This window comes from Mycotypha africana (assembly GCF_025528875.1).
Source record: "Mycotypha africana strain NRRL 2978 chromosome Unknown BDF20scaffold_2, whole genome shotgun sequence".
In the NCBI taxonomy this organism is placed as follows: Eukaryota; Fungi; Mucoromycota; class Mucoromycetes; order Mucorales; family Mycotyphaceae; genus Mycotypha; species Mycotypha africana.
Genome location: NW_026515726.1, coordinates 207,262 through 228,390, shown reverse-complemented (window position 1 = coordinate 228,390; position 21,129 = coordinate 207,262). Strand labels below are relative to the sequence as shown.

Below are 21,129 nucleotides of genomic sequence, written 5' to 3'. Positions count from 1 at the left end.
CTCAGAATCAATGTCTTTTGATAAAAAACCACTCGCTAGAAAGCGTAATTGGTGTGAGTAGGCCCCAAAATTGTTGGAGATGATCCGTACAGTACTTGAAAGAGACGGAAATTCAAAAAAAAGGTGCGGAAAAAACCAAAGTGGGATTCTATAAGAGTTTCATAATCTTATTGGTAGATCTCTTGCTGTCAAAAAATAGAATAAAATAAAAAAAAAAAAAAAAGAAAAGGTTTTTTGGGTTATCTCATAAACAGCAAAAAACAATAAACTCCTCCCTTTTTTCTCTTGATTTTTTTTTCAGCTTTATTTTTCTCTTTTTCTGTTGGCTGTCTATAGCAGTTGAAACGATCACTATGCCTGCAGCACTCTCACCTTCACCATTGAAAAGAACCGAGTCCACGAGCAAAGCACAATGTATGTTTTTTTTGTGAAGTAACAATGAGAAATAGTTTGAGTCGAAAATAAGTCCAAGTGCCTGTAACTGGCAGAGTGAGGGAGAGAAGAGAGACTCATTTCTTGTCTTTGTCCGATGGTAGATGTGATTGGTGTATGCGCCATGGATAAAAAAGCGAGATCAAAACCTATGCGTTATATTTTAGATAGAATGCTTACTTACGGAGATTTCGAAATTGTTATTTTTGGAGATAAGACGATTATTGATGAAGGTATGACAAACCGTCATTTATGCAGCAAAAAATTAAAAAATAAAAAAAAACCAACAAATGGAACACATCGGTTTTTTTTATATGGTAGAGGTTGAAAATTGGCCGGGTTGCGACTTTTTACTATGCTTCTTCTCGGCTGGTTTTCCATTAGACAAAGCGATTCAATATGTTAAACTCCGTAAACCCTTCATTGTCAATGATGTGTGTATGCAATCGTTGCTATGGGATCGTCGTGTTGTGATGGCTATATTGGATGCTGCAGGTGTACCCACTCCACCGCGTTTGGTCATTTCTCGTGATGGAGGCGCCAAAGTAGATCCAGAGGCTGCGGAAGCCTTTCATAGAACGACCGGCATGGATATCAAACGCGTGTTGGGGAAATATTCCAAGAATACCAAGCATTGCAAGGTCTCTGAAGAGGGTGTGGAAGTCGATGGAGCTTTTTTGCCCAAGACGTTTCTAGAAAAGCCTGTCGACAGCGAGGATCACAATATCAACATTTACTATGATAGAGAAAGAGGAGGTGGGGGCAGACGCTTGTTTAGAAAGGCAAGTAATCAAAGCAGAGAGAAGCATGTGCGAAAAGGGAATATCCGTACCCTTAACCGTTTTGTTACCTGTAGATTGGCAATAAATCAAGTGAATTTGATCCGCATCTGAATATACCTCATTCCGATGGATCGTGGGTGTATGAATCATTGATGATGACAGAAAATAGTGAGGATGTGAAAGTTTACACGGTAGGAGCGAGCTACGTTCATGCAGAAACAAGAAAGTAAGTTTGAAGGGCGCGGATGGGGGAGTAAGTTTGAAGGGGGAGCCCATCTACTCACTCTATTTTTCCCTCAATGGGATCAGATCACCGACCGTGGATGGTTTAGTGAAGCGTAACACAGAAGGCAAAGAAATTCGGTATGTTGCCGAACTCACACACGAAGAGAAAATGATTGCTGGTAAAGTGTCCAAGGCGTTTGGACAAATGATCTGCGGATTTGACTTGCTACGTGTGAAAGGCAAATCCTACGTGATTGACGTCAATGGTTGGAGTTTTGTAAAGGGCAACGAGTATTATTACGATCAATGCGCCAAACTGTTGTCTCAGGCGTTTTTGCGATCCGTTCAACGACGTCCCTCCATTTCCATCCACGATATTCCTCGCGAAATTTTACCGGAAAACGCTTGGCGACTGAAAGGCTTTGCTGCCGTCTTTCGGCACGCTGATCGAACACCGAAAAGCAAGCACAAAATTTCGTTAGTGGCATCCCCCTTTGTGGATTTGCTAGAAGGAAGTACGCAGGAGGTCGTTTTCCGTCAGAAACATCAATTACAGTTGGTCATCGATGCGATCGACAAGTGTTTGGATAGGAAGCTGGAGAATGAACAAAAACTCTTGTCATTGAAGGAGATTTTGGACAGAAAGAAAGAATTGCCTGGCACAAAGGTTCAAGTAAAACCTATTTTTGATAAAGATTCCAATACATTAAAGAAGTTGCAGGTCAACGTTAAATGGGGTGGTGAAGTAGGTTGCAACAACGCTTGTTTAGATGGATATTCTTCAGTGACAAGCCAAGATGCTGACCCCCCCCCTCGCCCGCCATGGGTTTGTTTTATTGTAGTTTACTCATGCAGGTTTGCATCAATCCAGAGATCTAGGTGAAAATCTAAGAAAAGACATGAAGATTTTGAACAAACATGTAACAGATGACATCAAAATTTGGAGTAGTTCTGAACGTAGAGTTCGTGCCACAGGTAAGGCTTGACTTAGATAGAGCTCATAGAGATATCCATTTGAGCTTTGTTCACGAAAAAGTAATGAGGGGAGGGGATGGAGGGCTAACGTTTAATGTGTTTGTTGGGTATTTTTTATGACAGCCGATGTTTTCACACGTTATCTTTTGGGAAGACCTGAATCGATTGAAGGTGTTATTTCTGAGAGCAAGTATTTACTCGACGATAGTAATGCTGCTAAAGAGCAGATGGATGCTGTCAAAAAGCAGCTTAAAGTCATGCTTCGACCAGGCTACGACATCCCAGCGGCTCTTTTAGCTCAATGCGGCTGGCCCGCAGACCTACCTCAACCGCACGCTGTGTTGCAGAAAGTGTCGACTTTGATGGCACGTCTTCGCACGATCATGCGTATCAATTGGTGCACGAAGGACGTAGAACAGCTTCAGCGCCGCTGGTGTTGCTTTGAATCACCCACGCTCTTTAAAGAACGATGGGAGAAGCTATTTCAAACGTTCTGTTCCAGCGATGACATGGATACGGGGAGTGATTCTGATGCCACGGCCATGGTCAACGTTGCGAAAACAGAAGAAGAAGAAGAAGTACAAGTACAAGCATCCGCGTTCTGTCCTGACCCGTCGGGCGTGCCGGAACTGTATGACTCTTTAAAATATGATGCTTTGCACAATCGTCAGTTCTTAGAGGCTATCTTTAGTGAGCCAGAGGGCGCTCTTACGTCGGACGCTTCAACACCCATCGAAATACGTAGCAATACAAGCAGCAGCATCAGCTCGGATATGTCCAATCATTATCGATCTGTAGAAAAATGCGAAAAGGGCAATCCTGATCTGCGCAATCTGTATACTTATGTGCGGGTCTTGTTCAACTTTATTGCTCCTCAAGAATATGGTATTAGTGAGAAGGAAAAGAAGTCCATCGGTTTGCTGATTTCGTTACCCTTGCTCAAGAGTATTTTGCGTGATTTGGAAGATTTCAAGGCTTCTGAAAAGCCTAAAACGCGATTGTATTTCACGAAAGGTACCTATGCCTCTATTGCCTATGACAAAAAAAAAGGGCGACAGTAATTCATAATATTTTTCCAATTTTTTTTTTTTTTTCCTGCTACTCTAGAATCCCATGTTCATACCCTTTTGAATCTGGTCTATCTATCGGGTTTACCTACCAAGTATCCTAGACCCGTTTTGCCAGAACTAGACTGTAAAGTATTTCTCTCCAAATGAATCAAAGTGTGTCCATCCTCTGACTATTTTTTTTTTTTTTTCTTTCGCAACTACTGTCTTTAGTTTTGACACAGATCACATTTGAATTGTATGAAAGAAATAGACATAACGGTACGGAAAAGGAATATTCACTTCGCATTGCCTTCAGCTCTGGTGCACATTATGATTGTATCTTGGATTTACACATGGATGCTGAACATTGCCTGAAAGTAGCACCACGAAGGTGAGAAAGTTGGACCCTTTGATTTGTGAGCATTAGGTAGCGATAGTTTTATTGACACTTTCTGGTTCTTATTGTCTGTCTAGAAATTTGATTCCACATTTATCGCTAGACGAAGTACTTCAATATTACAAAACAGCCTACCTCAGAATTCCCGAGTTAGCGAACATTGAAAAGCAAATTGAAGAACGAAAGTTGTACTATGCCCAGGAAGATAATCAATGACTCGAATAAAATTTATTTCCTTTTAGATTTTGAATGGAATAATCCTACTTTAACAAAAGTTGGGAAAGGGTTCGGCTTATCCGGTGAAAAAAGGGCGCATTTATTGGGGATGAAAAGGAGTCGTTTTTAGAAGGACGTCCATCTTTTTATCCCGGAGATGGAAAAATGGGGGGATTGATGACTTCACTCCCAAGGACCATGAAAGATGACTAAAAGGGGCTGGAAAAGAGAAGGCCATTCTCGTCATTATTTTCCACTTCCATTTTTGTACTACATGTCTTGATGAGAAATTACATAATTCTTTGATCCGAGATGGTCCTCATCCAGCTTTGTGATTTTGGGTCGTCAACCGCTCTTTTTTGTATGTCAGGGAAACCGTGAAAAAAACGGGTAAAAATACTGAGCGCGGACACAAGTGGACTGATTAATAACCAAAAACTTTTAGTCGCTTTGAAACTGCTGTATTATGTTTGAACTACCATCATTTTTTTGAGATGCTCCTCCCTTCCTTCCTTCCCTCCCTCCTTCTTTTTTCTTTTCATTTTTTTTTTTTTTTTTTTTTTTTTTTGTTTTGTTTGGTTCTCGTTCAAATCAAACCGTTTTACTTTCTCTATTTTTGCCCAACTTATTTTTTTTGGAAAACAGCCCTTTCATTTTATTTTATTTTATTTTAATTTTTTGCTTCCAAAGGAGGATGAGCCGAAAAAATAGCAGCAACAAGCAACAAGCTGAGGAAGAGATGGTGGAAAGCGTAGAACAGTTGGAAGATGAAAATAAAAGCATTATTATGGGAATTATTTCCCAATTAACCAAGGGCACTGACCTTTCTCGCGTTACATTACCCACCTTTGTACTGGAACCAAGAAGCATGCTTGAAAAATTCACAGACTTTATGACGCACCCAGACTTACTGATCAAGTGAGTTTTTTTTTTTGATTTATTTTTGTTGGCGCTTTTTTTTCTCGTCTGTAAAAAACTGTCATATTAAACGCACGGTGTTGTCAACCTATGCAATGATTGTAGGGCTTCGAAAACAACGGATCCTGCTCAAAGATTTGTTGAAGTGTGTCGATTTTTCCTTTCCGGTTGGCATATTATTCCAAAAGTAGTGTTTCTTCTGTCTTGCGTCATGTGATAAGCCTAGCTTTCACCCATCATTGACTGGTTATTTTTATTATTATTTTTTTTTTTTTTTTTCTTTGCGGTTGAACCCACGATAGGGCGTCAAGAAACCCTATAATCCTATACTGGGTGAATTCTTTAGATGTCGATATGATTTGCCCGATGGCACGAAAGCTTATTATATCGCTGAGCAGGTCTCTCATCATCCGCCTATTACGACCTATTACTATTCCATCCCTGAGCACGGTATTTTTGTCACTGGTGAAGCACATCCCAAGGCCAAGTTTTTGGGCAACAGTGCTGCTACCGTCATGAAAGGTTATACACGGATTACCTTTTCTGAATTGAACAATGAAACGTACGAAATTACAAACCCCAACGTATATGCACGCGGCATTTTATGTAAGTTGAAACCAACCCTCCTTGACTGACCATGGACCTCTTTTTTGATAACACGTTTTATTCTATGTCTTTCTATTTGCAAAAAAAAAAAAAAAAAAAAAAAAAAAAAAAAAAAATAGTCGGCAAGATGATTTATGAGATGGGGGATTCATCCTTTATCAAATGTCAATCACTAGGCTTTGTCTGTGAATTGGACTTTAAAACAAAGGTAAAAAAAATTGGACAATCCATTCTTAGCAGAGACCCAAAAAAGGGAGGTTTCAATTTTTATCAAGAAGCCCTAATATAGAATTCTTTCATTTGGTAGGGCCTCTTCTCCGGTCGCTATCATTCAGTTGTTGGTAAAATCAAGCGTACCTCAACAAACGAAACTTTACACGAGATATCCGGTATTTGGACCGATGAGTTATTCATTCACAAGCCCAAGGTATACCTCTCTGATGTTGGTTATAGACGCATATCAAAGAGAACCTAACTAACCCCGTCAAGTAGTCCTCTTCCAAAGCATCATTTTTTAAAGTAGCAGAGGCTTACAGCGCTTCTCAAATTGTGGAACCCTTAGAAAATCAAGAATGGAATGAATCTAGAAAGTAAGAAAAAGAAGCAACGTGTACGTCTACGAAAAACCAACTCACTTTATTTGACGTGTCGTAGCTTATGGTCCAAGGTGACATTGGCTATAAAAGCAAGAGATATGGACACAGCTACAGATGAAAAGACGTTTATTGAAAACAGACAACGTGAAGAGACAAAACTACGTCAGAAAGAAGGCATCCAATGGCATCCACGCTTTTTCACAATGAATGCCAAGGAAGAATACGAGTTCAACGGTAGTAAAGGGTAACTGTTCATTGCCCACAAGAATGTTGTTGAAAGTCGATGGCCTACTGATTTGGCTGCTCCACATTTTTCACTGTAGGATTGACTACAAAAACCTTTTACAAGCCAAGGAACACCTCGAAAAGCAAATGTACCCTCACACAGCCAATGTGGCAGTGACAAAGACAACACCTGCTGCCACTGCTGTGCTAAACAAACAAAGTAAGAATGTAGTCTCTTCCGAGCAACAGCCCATTCCGGCTTGAATAGACCAGCAACACGATGCTCATGTTGACAATAGCCGTTGACAAGATCCGCTTTTTTTTTTTTTTTTTTGTTTGTTTGTTTTCATAGAGCAACGTGTACATATCCATTTTTATTCTTATCAAAAAAAAAAAAAAAAAAAAAAAAAAAAAAAAAGACAGATGAAATTAGCATACCCTCTCTGTATTATCTTGTCTCTTTTCATTTGTTTTGCTTGACGAGTTTTCCAAGTATATATCAAGCATAAAATAAAATGCATCACCCCCTTCCGCCATTGAATTCATGAGCAGCATTGACTTTATCTTACTGTGCTATTTCTTGGTGTTTGACGGTTTGCCCTCGACCATGTCAAGGGATGGCATTGTTTACGTAAGAAATGTTTTTCGTGATTTAAAACCTTTCGGAGAGGAACAAGGAGGCATTTCCCAGTAAAAAAGGGGTGGGGAGTGTCTCTCGGGCTTCTTTTCTGTGTGCGTGCCTTTGTGCGTTTGTGTGTGCGTGTGTGTATGTGTGTGTGTGTTTTGGTAAAAAGTGAGGGGGGGTAGATTTAATTAAAAATTTTTTTTTTAAAAATTCAATTGTTCTTTGTCTATTACTTTTTTTGTTTCTTAATTCAAAAGTTCTCATTCATAAAAACATGTCAGCATTTATTCGTCGTCCATTTTTACAAACACTCAATTCAGTCAGAGTAAGCTTGTTATTGTGACATTAACTATTTGTGTCTTGTATGTGAAACATTCAAACGCGTCGATGAGATTAACCATTGTTGGCATTAGGCATTTTCTTCTTCAGCTGCTCGTTCTGACTGTAAGTAATATATATCTCCTTTAGAATAATGTCGGACAGCACGATTAAAAAAACAAGGTTCTTTGAATAGTGAACAAGGTTCAACTCATTGGTCGTATTGGCGCCGATCCTACCACAACTCAATTGAGCGAAGATCGCTATGTCACCAACTATACAGTCGCTACATCAGAAACAAGACCCGATAAAGAAGGTGAGAGAACGACGACTCACGATGAGGAATGACCAGGTTACTGACTTTTTTTGACCACGATGCAACCATGACTTTAGGCAACTGGATTAAGCGAACGCAATGGCACCGTGTCACTTATTGGCAAGCCGGTGATTGGTTCTCCAAAGTTAAAAAAGGGTACTTTTTTTTTCATTGTTCTGAAATTCATTATTCAAGGATAGGAGATTAGATAGCTCATCTATCGTTTATTGTGCTCAGTGATCTAGTTTACGTTGAAGGAACACTTCGCTATAACGATTACATGGATAAGGAGGGAAATCCCAGAACCAAAGCCGAAATCAATCAAAGTAGGTGCACGAAAAGGAACCCACCCAAGATAGTTGGTATTCATGCATCATCACCTTCTTTTTTGTCATTGTAGCACAATTTAAACTCTTGACGCCTTCACGTAGAGGCGGCGAGGAGCCTGAGGAAGTCTTGGAAGAGGAGGAATAAGTAAAGCAAAAAGAAACATGACGTGGATCTCACGACAGAAAATGAAGCATATCCATTCCCTTCAGTATTGCTTACCTTGTTTTTTTTTGTATGCCTTTCTTTTTTTTTTTTTTCAAGCCCCTCCAATTCATCACCAGCATTTTCTTATATATAATATATTTATATATAATTCTTTTTAAAGCAGCCAACTTTATCTCTACTTTAACAGCTATCCTACCTCTTATACATAGCATATATATATATATATATATATGTTTTGATTCAACCAACGCCATGGATTTCATTTTTTTACGTTATTAAAACTTGTTTTGTTTTGTTCTACAATGGGTCACAAAAAGTTGTGTCGTGTCCCTTGTTCTGACAATCGGATTTATAGTTGTTTTTGTTTTACATCGTACTACACTTCTTTTTAACGACGACGACGACAACGACAGGTTGTAGCCTTTTTATCTGTAAAAGTACTTATCAACGAAGCACAGAAAAAAAGCGGAAAATGTGATACAATAACGACATAACCTTAAATCCACACGTCGAGCGAAACCGATGAGTGATGGTTAGAAAAAAAAAAAAAATTGTTTTTTTTTTTTTATTCAAGTAGTGGGTTTATAGTGTAAATAGTATATACTCCACTTAGTCGCTCAGCTTTACTACTTATGAACAACAATAAAGAAAAACTTTCGCTAAGAAAGAGTATAAAAATTAAATATTAGAAAACTTGTTTTCCTCCCCTTTTTTACTTTTTTTTTTTGTTTAACCAAGAAGAGGAGCAGTTTCTTGACTGGATTGACGTCCAACCAACTTAAAGACATAAGGACGCAAAGGATAGATAAGCGTAATGATAGCACCCACCAAAGCAGACCAATGAATCCAAGGATCATGTTGATTCGTAAACACAGCCAAGAGACCGAGACCGAGCACTAAAGCACCCGTGATGTCGCCCTTGTGTTTCTTGTATTCCACATAACCGATAGCAGTGAGTGTGAGGAAGAGAATAGCGAGAAGGACCAAGATGCGGCTCCAGAGACCAGGACCTCCTTCCTTGGTATGAGTAAAGGCTTGGAAGAGATTGATGACAGCAGAAAAGACAATCCAACCGTGCCACAAAGAGAAAGGAGCATGTACAAAGAGTTTATCCCACCAGTTGGAGGAAGGATAATCCTTTGTCAGCTTGTCTATAAAAAGAAGAAAAGCAATGAGTACAAAATTGCATAGCATGCAGATGGGAAATTAAAGCTAAATGTGTCATGGGGTTTGACTTACAGAAGACACAGGAGACAGAGGCAGCCGTGAGGAGAACAAAGATGAAACCAATGATAAAATGACCAGATCTCTATTTTATCGCGTACGATACGGAACCAAAAAAAAAAAAAAAAAAAAAAAAAATTCACTCTGGTTAGATGGGCGGCTATGACCTACAAATTAAGTCAGGATTATCTATTGATATAACTTACCAAAAGCCATAACCAAGCAGAATTGAGCAAGACGGAAATAACGAAATGCCATCCAACACCATGAATAGCAGCTTCATGGGCAGCATCGAACCATTGGTAGATAACAAAACCACCCAAGAGAATATGAATAAGTGTCCAAACGTATCCAATCCAAGAAGCTGTAATAAAGAAAGTAGGATGTGAGTAACAGGTAGAAGGGAGGATAGACTGAGTAGTAGTTTTTGCTATGTTTTTTTTCCACTTACAAGGCGTAATATAAGTTTCACTGGCATGGATGACAGTAGAGTCGTGAGGACCAAACAAACTATAGACAGTGGATGAAAGGAAGAAAAGATAGACCAACACGTTGGCTACCTTTTGAAAGATATGGAGTCTTGACATGATGATGATAAAGACCTTTTTTTATATATATATATATATTATTATTCAGATAGGAGAACAGAAAGAAGCGGGAAAAAGAGAAAAAGAGCAAAAATTATCTCTTTTATATAACGCGATTGTAAGTGTGACGAAAGCTAATACAGTCTATAACGATGCTGGGCTGAGTCTTTAAAAGCGAACATGATGAACCGGTTGGTTAACTTTATTTCGCATGTAACTTTACTCTACATAATCGTAAGTCTATTTTGCTTTTCTTTTTGTTGAAGGAGGGCACTTTAGCGAAAATGAACCTGGACATCAACTGCACGTTTGTTGTTGTTTTTTTGCGTTTTTTTTTTTTTTTTTTTTTCTTCCTAGAAACGTTTACATTGGAGAGTGACCGTGAGACCTTGAAACAGTTTTGCATAAATTTTTTGTTGGTTTCAAAAAATCAAGAAAAAAAAAAAATCAGGTACATTAAAGAATTGCTCTGGTCTTACAGAGGCTGTCTGCAGGCTTGAATCCATCCATTTTCGTGCTTCTATGTTTGTTTTGTGAAATCATCTTAAAAGTACAAGCATCTTATCTTTGCGCACTTAACGTATGTCGATGTATCATTCTTCAGCGATTTTTTTTTTTTTTTTTTTGTTTCTTTCCTTTTCGTGTGTGTACAACTAAAATAACCTAAGCGAATGACTGCTACTCGGCAAGTAACCTTTACTCTTATTCCTTGTGATCAATGCCACTTATTTTTCATATCAGACGTGTTCTGTCTATATGACCTTCAAGAACAGCCATTTCTTCATCTTTGGTCTTTTTTCACGCCCTTTTTTTTTTTTCTTTAGGAGGAGGACGTCTGCATCTTCCATGTGATGTTCTGCGTTGATATCATAGTGTCGAGGACAGCGCTTTCGTTACTTATCATTTCTTTTTTCAGAGATCAGTATCTATGCAAGAATAGTAACATCCACGAACAAAGCACATTTTATAGTCGTTGGTATTAACAATGAGAATAACACCTTCTTTTCAAAATGCGCCGTGATAAGCTTTAGATTCATTCTTCAAAAAAAAAAAAAGCACTCTCATTTCACAACTATTAGTGACTACAAGTGATGGTGCTTGCAAAAAAATGTTCTCTTCAACAGAAAGGTCCATATGAAACCAACCGGTACACGCACTACAAAAACAAACAATATAAAATGCTCACTACAGGGGTCGAACCTGTGACCTTGGCGTTATTAGCACCACGCTCTAACCAACTGAGCTAAGCGAGCTGTTGTTATTAGCAGGTTAAGTAAATATTATATATACGTAAGCAGTTTTTTACAGGACAAAGCAAAATCCGAACCAAATTTTGAAATATTTTGCCGAACAGGTCATGTGCTAGCTCAATAAATGTTGCGGGAAATAAAATACTAAGCAGACACGTCATTCTTTTTCCGCATATAGGAGTACGTGAATTACTATCATACTTTTTACATCTCGTTGACGACGGCCTATTCATGAAGCAACTGGTAGTATTCGTTGATATCCAGTATGAATAAAAGAGTAAAACAAGAGATAGTAAGCATGAAAGCTTAACAAAAACAAACCACCGTTTTTACTTTTTTCTCAAAACAAAACAAAATCAAGAAAAAATAGAAAAAGAAAACCGACAACTACTGCTATTTATAAAGAGTTGTTGTGTTAGCTGTTATTCTCTATTTATTTGATGAAAAGCAAACACAATAACTTTATTAATAGTAGTAGTTTATTTTTCTTTTGATTCTTTTATATCCAAGATTAACGCGCGTACCACATGTCTGTAGTATTACCTGCTTAAATGAGCCCACCAATACAAGTATATATTGTAGCATGTGTTGAAAAATTTTGCTAGCCATCAATAGCATTTACGCTATTAATCACCAAGCAAGGAGATCTTGCCGATGTCCTACTATCTAACGACAAGGTTTTAGTTGGTTTTTTTTTTTTACAAGGTTTTACCGATATGAATCATATACAATGCTAACAATTTTTTAATCCTATTTAAAGTAGATTAATTCTTCTGTTTCTTTCTTATGACAGCTTCGAGTATGGTATTGTTTAACCTTTATCGCTGTGGAGAGTAAGTTTTTAATTTGGGAAAAGAAAGGAATACAATTTGGAGCTATTAAATTAAAAAAATTATTAATGTGAGAATACATATGTTATGACGCCTTCTAGGCAAATAACATAATCAAAGAGGTTTCACCTCTCTAGATATGGATCCAGATGCACTTCAGTGTTTTTATCTATTTCTTGCCCCCCCCCACATATTTTTTCTGCACATCCGTTTAATAAACGTTATCATATTAAGTACTATCTTTCTGTCCGTTGTAACAAATCTTTCAGAAACCACAGTCTTGTTCTGTCTAATTGGTCTTTCTCATCTCTGCCACAGCTCACAGACGTTACAAGTGTTATAAAATTGATAGCCGTAGTTCAGTTAATAGTTACAAACTCGATTGTCTTTACTATTCTTTTATGAATAAAATCTGACTAAATGAAATGACACCCAAGGAGTAGCTCTGCTATATCAGCAACTCAAGAAATCCCATCAGATGCAGCATACGAGGTTTCTAATGTAAGCTACTTGAAAGTGAGCTGTCTTTTCAGGTTTGCTAGTCAAACAGAAAAGAATACTACGCAAATCGAAGCTGTCAAAAAGAAACGAAGCAAAGATGGTGATACACACTTGCTCAGTATGTAGAGCCATGTACTTCATTTGAATAGCAGAGTTAACTCGTCGGCAAGAAGTGCGTTTTGTTCAAGCCATCAATTTACATTAAAAAAGTCGCCAAGTTATAGATTCGGTCAGCAACAATAGACACTGACAATTTCAGTTGCTCCTCTTTACTACAATAGATTCAGTAGCTACGTTGGAAGGCAGTAGAAAGAATAATTCTTGTATTCCCTCCAGATGGCTTGTTCACAAAGCTCAGTTTATAGTGAATCAGCATTGATGTGTACCTCCGTTATAGTGGTAGATGAATGTATTCAAAATTTCTACATGATTTGTGATACACTATGAAGCTAACATCCTATCAGTATTTTTACTGTCCAATAAGTATACCCAAGCTTTGGAAAACTTTATAGATACTTTACAGATATTAATACGAATGGATACCCGTTGATCTTATTGTATATCTGGGAAATCAAGGCTAGTACGGCTAAATAGTATCTATCGCGTAAAGATCACCCAAAGAACACCCCTCCCCTTCAAGACACAGTAAGAGAGAACTGATACTAGTTACAATTATAACATACATTGGGTTTATACTGATATAAGCAATTTATTTCCAATAAAAAATCGAAGAGTAGGATACAATACAGTATTTATTCGTAACTTGGTTGGTTATCAGTTGACTACTTTTTGGTATTAACCGAGTTACGTACATCATCAAGAATTTTCTTCAAATATCTCGATTCATTTTCAACAAGATCGCGTCGTTTTATAGCATCTTGTAGATTACTCTCAATAAGTGCTAGGTTTTCTTCCATTTGCTTGATTTTACGTTCCCTATCATGTAATGCTTCTGTCATTATGCCTAAATTGCGCTCAGTCTGCACAGCTTTCGTAAGTTGATCTCTCTGACCCTGTAGCTGTGTTTCGAGTTCGCGGCGTTCTTTATGAGCTTTATCCAGCTTTTCACTAGCTATTCGTTCCTTCTCCTTCCTCTTTGAGTACTCTTCATCAAGCAATTGATTAAGCTGTTCGATTTCTTTCACTTGTCGGTTGATCGTAATTTTAAGACTAGGAAGGTTGCTTAATTGATCTTGTTGTTCGTTCAATAATTTGTTCAGTTTCGCTAGCTTTTGTTGCGACTGTACTTTTACATCCTGCATTTTTCCTTGTAAATCATCTATGATAGTGTTCAATTCCTCCGTCTTACTCTCCAAGGCAGCTTCCAATGCATCAATACTTTCTGCTTGTTGATTTATAGTATTAGTCGCTTGCTCTTCAATTTCTTTCCATTCTTCATCCTTCTGTTTAAACGCTGATTGTAATCTCTCATACTCTTCAATCTGCTGTTTCAAAGCATCTGTATACCTGTCAATGATGGCTTGATATTCATCTAACTGCGCCTCCTTTTCGGCCACTTGCTGTCGATATTCTAATTTAATTCTCTGAAACTCTTCAATAGACTCTTCTGTTATCTTAGCAATTTCCGCCTTCTGTTCTTCTATGATTTGCTCTAAATCCTTTACATGCTGTGATTGTTCGGTTATTAAATGGGGTAATTCTTTATAGTGCTCTAATTTATTGTTTGCTTCCTCGAGCTCTATCTCCCTTCCAGCTGATATTTCCTTAAGTTTCTCTCGTAGATCTCTTATTTCCCAATCGGCTTCTTTAAGTTGTGTCATTCTTAAAGACAGTTGACTGGTAAGATGATCAATTTGCTTTAAAGCATCTTCTAGCTCAGCATCTCTAAAGTTTAAGCGTTGTTCTAATTGTTTAATCTTGTCTTTATGAAGTTCCACTACATCAAACTCTTTCATTTGTTGGTCAAGTTCTTTTGCTTTCCTAGAAAGTTGATGTTCAAGCTCATCAATTTTCCTTGTGGCTTCTGTTAATTCATCTTCCTTCGCAGTTACGCGTTGTTCTAAGAGCTGTATTTTTCTTTTATATTCTTCAGTAGCACTCAACTCTGTCGCCTGTTGACTGAGTTGTGTCGATTTTGCAGACAGTTGAGTCGTAAGCTTTTTGATTTGGTTGTCAGCGTCTTCCAATTCAGCTTCCTTTTCAGTTAGTTGCTTTTCCTTCTCTTTTAGTTTGTTGGTATATGTTGATGTTGACAACTCGAGTTTCCTAGTTGCCTCATCGAGCCCATCAGTCTTCAAAGTAAGCTCTTTTTTCAGATCGTCTATTGTATTTGAAGCATCCGACATATCCTGCTTGATTTTATCAAACTTAACTCTATGCTCCTCAAGTTCACAGTCAAACTTTTGTCTTAGCGTTGTAGTGTCTTGTTCTAATTGTTGAATGCGATTTTCTTTCTGTTTCAGTTTGCCTTCATATTCTTCGGCCACTTTCGATCTAATTTCCTGTTCAACAGCAACAAGCTTCTCGTTGTAGTTCTCGAGCACTTTTGATTCTATTTCCTGCTCAATCTTAGCAAATCTTTCTTTCTCTTTCTCAAGTTCAGCTTTATATCTATCGTTTATAGTTGTAGATTCTTCTTCTAGCTGCTGAATATAGTCTTCATCGACTTTCTTTTCATAAAGCACTCTTTGTTCAAATTCAACCCTTGCATGTTCGCGTGCTTGGAGTTCGGCTTCAAGATTTCTCATAGCTGTATAAAGCTCATCCAAATCTAGTTGCTGTTGTTTAATAACGTTTTCTCTGTCTGCCAGCATAGATTTTTGTTCCACAATAACTTTTTCTTTATCATCTAGTTCATCTTCTGCTCGTCGCTGTTGTTCAAGAAGAGTCTCTTTCTTTTTCAAAGCAAATTGTTGCTTGCGAATGGTCTCGTCCAGTTCATGCAGCTGTTTTTCTTTGTTATTTAGTGCGATCTTGTCCCTTAAAACTTGTTGTTCTAGCTCATATATCCTTTCTTCAAGTTCATCCACATTAATTTGTGCTTGTGTATATTTATTGAATCCTTGGCTGACATTTTGTACCTCAGAAAAAATTCCATTATCAACATCATGAGATTTGGACATGTGAGATGAGGGAGAGGCTATTCTACTTTTGGCAAGAGCCAAAGCATCAACAAGCTCTTGTATTTGCTTTTGGTAACTGGACGTTTTCTCTGTTAACCGCTTGGTTAGCTTAGTATTTTCATGGTTAAGCGATGTAGCACGTCTTTTCCACGCATGACATTCTTCAAGCAAGCTGACCATTTTGTTACGCATAGCAGTGACTATTTCACCACTTGCTTCGTCAGCTTGTAAACTGAATAAATCAGTACTGACATCCTCGCTTGCGCGTTTTGAAGGAGCTAAAATTCACACAAGAAGAAGAATTGTAAGAAATCAAAATCCAAGGAACCGTAACTAAATCAGTTTTTTTTTTATTTTTTTTTGTGAAAAAGAACGATGCAATCATACTCGTCATCAGTGAGCTGGTATTTAATGATCAAAAATGTATACTAAATGTTTGTAAACGGGTGATTAAGAAAGGTTGAAATTAGAGGAAAAGAGAACAAAAAAAAAAAAAAAGGGGACGAATTGTGAAAGGGACCAACAGGATTTGAATGTTTTTTATTTATAAAATGAACAGGAAAAAAATCTAAAGCCAAAATTTCCAAGTTCAGAGCTGCATCTCGTATCTTAATTGTAACATTAAGCTTTCATATGTAGACTTCTTGCAAGAGAAAGTTTAATGAATATGCGTATATGGCCTAAACTTATCGTTTTCTATATTACATATGTATTATGCTCTTGCTCTGCTTATGTCTGTGAAGCATGATGGGAATATATATTAATTGCTTACTATGCAAATCAAGATAGCCCAGCCTATGAACTTTCAGCAACTTTTTGAATTGTTTCCGATCGAGATAGGCATATTAAGAGCTTAAAGTAAAGGGAATTGAAGTAGCAGGACAAGAAGCCTAGTTTTCACGCTTTTTTAATAGACGGGATGAAATATATGTTCATGTGTAGGACTTTATAAAGACTAACTTCAATGTGCTTGGCTATGAAGTGGCTCGCTCGGCAACGGTATGTTTCGTTAGTATTCGTAAGGCAACTTGGCATGAATAACTGCAAACGATTTGCATGTTCCGTGCTATTTTTCTTTCAGTATGTACAAAACACAAAAGGCTAGAAACGTGATGTTATCTGCAATGCTAGTACATCAATAACTTGATAATGGTCGCTTATAAACGTTTAGAAGGAAGGAGCAGAAGTAAACGAATTGTTTGTTTCAGGAACGGCTTTATACTTACGCCTTGCTTAAGGTAAAGGCATACTAGTACACAGGTACGCTTGTATGTCTTGCAAATAACTAGCGAGATGATTTGTATACTGGAAAGAAAGAGGTGTTGCACTTACTGCTTACTTCTTCTACAATCACTTACTAAGTATACTCAAACACTGCATAGCGAAAGTTTGCTGTTTCAAAAGATAAGAAAAAAACAATGTCGATGCGTTGTTGTTAGAATTATTCTAATATGGCGGAGCCTCATAATAATAAGGTGCTTATGCCATATTTTCATAGCTTTATTGCGACCATTAGTTCCAGACACTTGACTCCATTGGAGGAATGTTTCTGGGGATAATAACCCTTTCACTCAAGGCAAGTTATAAAGCTGCCTTCCCTCAATTTCTGCCAATAGCTCTTTGAAGAAATCCATCTTCCCCTCTTTGGCAGTATTCTTCCTTCTGCTTTGCAGATCGTCAAATTTTGTCATTAGGGTTCCTTAATTTGATTGGGATAAATGCATAACAATGAACAGAATGATTGGCTAAAAATCTTTGAGTCACCCTTAACGTCTCTACTTATTGTTGTATATAAATTCAATCCCATATATTGATCTCCTAGAAGGACAATTATTCATCCTTATCTTTTCTTTCATTCTAAACCAGCGCACACATCTATTACTGTGTATCTTGTTTGTTCTCAACCAATCAACAGAGTATACCCAATTGACAATAATGTACACATCATCGGCCGTTGATCAACTTAAAAGTGCGTATTTGTGAATAGCAAATCAACATATAATGGAGATCATATGCTTATCTTTCAATGTTACCTATTATCCTTAGTGAATTTTGTGGCAGGCGCTACAGGTCTTTCGGTATCTTACGCTTGTATGCATCCTTTAGACACAATTAAAACGCGTATACAAGCAGATGTTACTGGTAACTGGCAACGAGTATTATTCTCTCGAGCTACCATCCACAGCCTGGGTAAAGGTTTCTTTGTCTCAGCTCTGATGGCAGCAGGACAAGGTGGCTTCCGTTACAGTACTTATGAATACAGCAAATCAAAGCTTACTTCACTGAATAAAAATAAAAATGTAACTGTATCTATAACATCTATATCAGCGATCATTGGTGATCTTGCATCCAGTATTATCAAAGTACCCCGGGAGGTAATTACTGCCAAAATGCAAATAGACCACTACAAATCGTCAGTAACCAGTTACAAAAATACATCAACCGCAAGTTATGTGGTACGACAAACACTTATTGAAGAAGGTCCCAAAGGCCTTTTTAAAGGTTTTTGGGCTATTGCTGCGCGTGATTCACCTTTTATGATTATTTTGTTGGTGACGTACGAAAAGCTCAAATTAGTGCATCCTTTCCATCAATATTATGTATATAGAAATCATCAGCAACGACAACATACCATTAATCCATCATCAACAGCTACAATAGACTACCAACAACTAAAAACAAGTGTAGTGGCTCATAGTACACTCGAAGAAGGAAACAAAGCAAAAATAACAGCAGTTCAAGGTATTCTTTATGGCGGCATCAGTGGATTTTTAGCAGGCTATATCACAACACCGATGGATGTTCTTCGCACAAGAATGATTGCGCAAAAAGCCAGCATAAACAGACAACCAGTAACAGTGATACAAATGTTGAATTCTATCATTGGTCAGAGTTGGAATAACAACAGAAGCATCACTGTCCCAAAAAGGATTTGCAACGTGTATCATACCTTCTTCGCCGGCTCCATTTCTCGAAGCGTTTGGTGGTTCGGCGTCTGTGGCATCTTTTTCCCAATGTACGAAACTTTGAGAGTAGCAATGAGTCAGACCTAAAGTACACATGTGCTTTAATTCCATAGCAAAAGAAGCCATCACATTTTTGAGTCCATAACATAAAAAAGATACCCCACACTTTCATTGTCTTAGAATCAACGTGAATAAAGTACATTTTCATCCAATCAAATTGTAACAACCTCAAAATTATATTCATGCTGACAGGTTTCATAAGAGTTATTTGCGTTGATCGTTCAACATCTATGTTGACTTTCTTTACTTTCTTTGCATTTCTTAACACTACCACTTGTCCTTTTCAAACATATTTTATTGTACAGACTTTTCAGTCTCAGTATTAGTATTTTTCCCTCCTTAAACAAGGTCAGAATGGAAAGAATGGACATCGATGACATGGATATCGATTGTAGTTTCAGCATTCCCAAATTTATGAAGCATTGGACAAACGGTCAAAAAGCTGGTACATTGTACTATTGTAAGCACACAAGCTCTGCTGTTGGAAACTAAATATTATGTTGTGCTTTATTCTTCAGACTTCGCTTATCAAATTTTGTCAACACTGCCGGCAAGTGAAGTGAATTCAGTCGTCGACCGCCTTGCCTCAGCTGCTTCTGAAGCTGTTAGCATACTCTCAGTAAGTGTATAATTCGAATTCACAAACTATTTACATTGAAAAAGATATTATACCTCTAAAGTCAAATACCTCAATTTTAATAGGAATCACCCTATGAGATTCTGCTGCTTATTCTAAGTTTTTTGGATCTTCACTCATTACTTCAAGCATCACTTGTCTCCACAGAATGGTATGTGTTATGCAAAGAACAATGTTTATGGAAAAACTTGTTTGAAAAAAGTGACTGGACCTATGACCAAGTTGAAATGTATAACTATCTCCAACAACAGCAGCAACCTTCCGTAGCAATTGAAGGAAATGTTCAAAATACAGAAATGCAGGAAAGCAGCTATAACAATAACAATAGTAGTATATCTTCTATACCAATCAAGAGACTATCATCGTCCATGACAATGGGTCAGTTATCGTCACGGATGAAGCAATTCAGAATTTCCTCCCCTTCACCTACTCTTCTTAGTATCAAACACAGAAATAGAACAACATCTTCTCCAACAACGAATCAATTCGCATCAAGACTTTATAGAACAAGACTATCTTCGGCTTCCCCTTCCTCTTCACCTCCTCTAATTCAAGCAGCTACTGAAACAGTTGGTAACATACGTCGAGTAAAGACCTTTCAACTGATTAAAAAAAGAAGAGAAGAAGATAGTCATCCAATTGACAATAATAGTTTGACCAGGGACTTCCGCATTATACCGAATAGTGTAGCTGGCGAAGTAGAATATGATACCGAAGATTACAAAGATACCCGAATACAAAAGCAGCAGAACCAAGTGAACCAGCATCCACCTTACATTGACTGGCAGCAATTGTACAAAAATCGGTATGCCATTGAACAGCGTTGGCTGACAGGAAGTTGCAAAATAGAGCACTTTCCAGGGAACGATTGTCCGCCATCAGAATTACACACAGAAGGAATTTACTGTGTTCAGTTTGATAAAGAAAAGATGATCACTGGTAGTCGGGACCATACGATTAAGATATGGAATATAGCTACAGGCCGATGTCAACAGACTCTTCGAGGACATAGCGGAAGTGTCTTGTGTTTGCAATATGACAACCAACATATTGTTAGTGGAAGTTCTGATGCGACAGTACTTGTTAGTCGCATCACCACTGGGAGGATTGAACGTAAATTAATAGGACATGAAGATAGTGTACTTGGTTTGCGACTTATCAGCGATGATCGAATTATTAGCTGTTCAAAGGACCGCACACTCAGGATTTGGAATAGAATAACAGGAAAATGTCTGCGTGTCCTCAATGATCATCGAGCAGCGGTCAATTCAGTGCAGTTCAGAGGTAACATTGCCGTTTCTGCTTCTGGAGATAGGACAATTAAGATTTGGGATTTGGAAACAGGTGAATGCCTGAGAACATTATCTTCGCATACTAGAGGGGTTGCATGTGTGGAATATGATGGTATACATATCGTTAGTGGTTCGAGCGATCAAACAATCAAAGTGTGGAATGCAGATACTGGTGAATGCTTATATACATTGTGTGGACATACTGAGCTGGTCCGCACTATTCAATTGGATACGACAACTAATCGAATCATAAGCGGCTGTTATAATGGCCATATAAAGCTTTGGGATTTGAAGCGAGGAAAGCTTTTAAGAGATCTTGGACAAGCAACGGATGGAAGGTAATCGAAGTAGTTGTCACATGTTGTAATCTGGTATTTATATTCTCAAAATCGCTGTTTATACACATAGAGTTTTAAATACAAAATTTGATTGTACGAAAATAGTTTGCACTTCCAATCTCACAAGAGTCATTATCTACGATTTTGCACATGGAATTGATAGAAAATTCTTGCTTTAGCTGCACC

General features: G+C 37.8%; 6 protein-coding genes and 1 non-coding gene across 7 annotated transcripts; 5 read left to right on the top strand and 2 right to left on the bottom strand.

Moving 5' to 3' along the window:
• The first annotated feature begins 222 nt into the window (after window positions 1-222).
• On the top strand, window positions 223-4,137 carry BDF20DRAFT_849373 (histidine phosphatase superfamily-domain-containing protein). The gene is made up of 10 exons (XM_053079901.1): window positions 223-414; window positions 537-665; window positions 754-1,214; window positions 1,289-1,440; window positions 1,524-2,184; window positions 2,282-2,414; window positions 2,538-3,428; window positions 3,522-3,608; window positions 3,695-3,854; window positions 3,938-4,137. The coding sequence occupies exons 1-10, from the start codon at window positions 354-356 to the stop codon at window positions 4,074-4,076; spliced, it is 2,874 nt and encodes a 957-aa protein (XP_052938673.1). The 5' UTR covers window positions 223-353; the 3' UTR covers window positions 4,077-4,137.
• Window positions 4,138-4,815: 678 nt separating this feature from the next.
• Window positions 4,816-6,444, top strand: BDF20DRAFT_815285 (uncharacterized protein; the record flags this gene model as incomplete). Its single annotated transcript, XM_053077067.1, has 7 exons — window positions 4,816-4,994; window positions 5,100-5,181; window positions 5,297-5,600; window positions 5,720-5,808; window positions 5,908-6,027; window positions 6,093-6,190; window positions 6,255-6,444. The coding sequence occupies 7 exons, from the start codon at window positions 4,816-4,818 to the stop codon at window positions 6,442-6,444; spliced, it is 1,062 nt and encodes a 353-aa protein (XP_052938672.1).
• A 685-nt stretch (window positions 6,445-7,129) lies between these two features.
• On the top strand, window positions 7,130-8,407 carry BDF20DRAFT_849355 (uncharacterized protein). Its single transcript, XM_053079900.1, has 6 exons — window positions 7,130-7,371; window positions 7,460-7,490; window positions 7,561-7,680; window positions 7,758-7,836; window positions 7,918-8,006; window positions 8,081-8,407. Exons 1-6 carry the CDS (start codon window positions 7,321-7,323, stop codon window positions 8,152-8,154), a joined length of 444 nt encoding a protein of 147 aa, XP_052938671.1. The 5' UTR covers window positions 7,130-7,320; the 3' UTR covers window positions 8,155-8,407.
• Window positions 8,408-8,702: 295 nt separating this feature from the next.
• On the bottom strand, window positions 8,703-10,032 carry BDF20DRAFT_849349 (uncharacterized protein). Its single transcript, XM_053079899.1, has 4 exons — window positions 9,851-10,032; window positions 9,606-9,763; window positions 9,415-9,484; window positions 8,703-9,326 (listed from the first exon to the last, which is right to left on the bottom strand). The coding sequence occupies exons 1-4, from the start codon at window positions 9,984-9,986 to the stop codon at window positions 8,905-8,907; spliced, it is 786 nt and encodes a 261-aa protein (XP_052938670.1). The 5' UTR covers window positions 9,987-10,032; the 3' UTR covers window positions 8,703-8,904.
• A 1,133-nt stretch (window positions 10,033-11,165) lies between these two features.
• On the bottom strand, window positions 11,166-11,239 carry BDF20DRAFT_t21. Its single transcript has one exon. It is a non-coding gene; the product is annotated as a tRNA-Ile (tRNA).
• A 6,346-nt stretch (window positions 11,240-17,585) lies between these two features.
• On the top strand, window positions 17,586-18,703 carry BDF20DRAFT_832255 (mitochondrial carrier domain-containing protein; the record flags this gene model as incomplete). Its single annotated transcript, XM_053078524.1, has 2 exons — window positions 17,586-17,619; window positions 17,697-18,703. The coding sequence occupies 2 exons, from the start codon at window positions 17,586-17,588 to the stop codon at window positions 18,701-18,703; spliced, it is 1,041 nt and encodes a 346-aa protein (XP_052938669.1).
• Window positions 18,704-19,384: 681 nt separating this feature from the next.
• Window positions 19,385-21,122, top strand: BDF20DRAFT_815362 (WD40-repeat-containing domain protein; the record flags this gene model as incomplete). The annotated part of the gene is made up of 3 exons (XM_053077077.1): window positions 19,385-19,576; window positions 20,063-20,943; window positions 21,014-21,122. Coding segments are annotated over 3 exons (1,182 nt in total), but the record flags the coding sequence as incomplete, so codon positions are not given.
• Window positions 21,123-21,129: the final 7 nt, after the last annotated feature.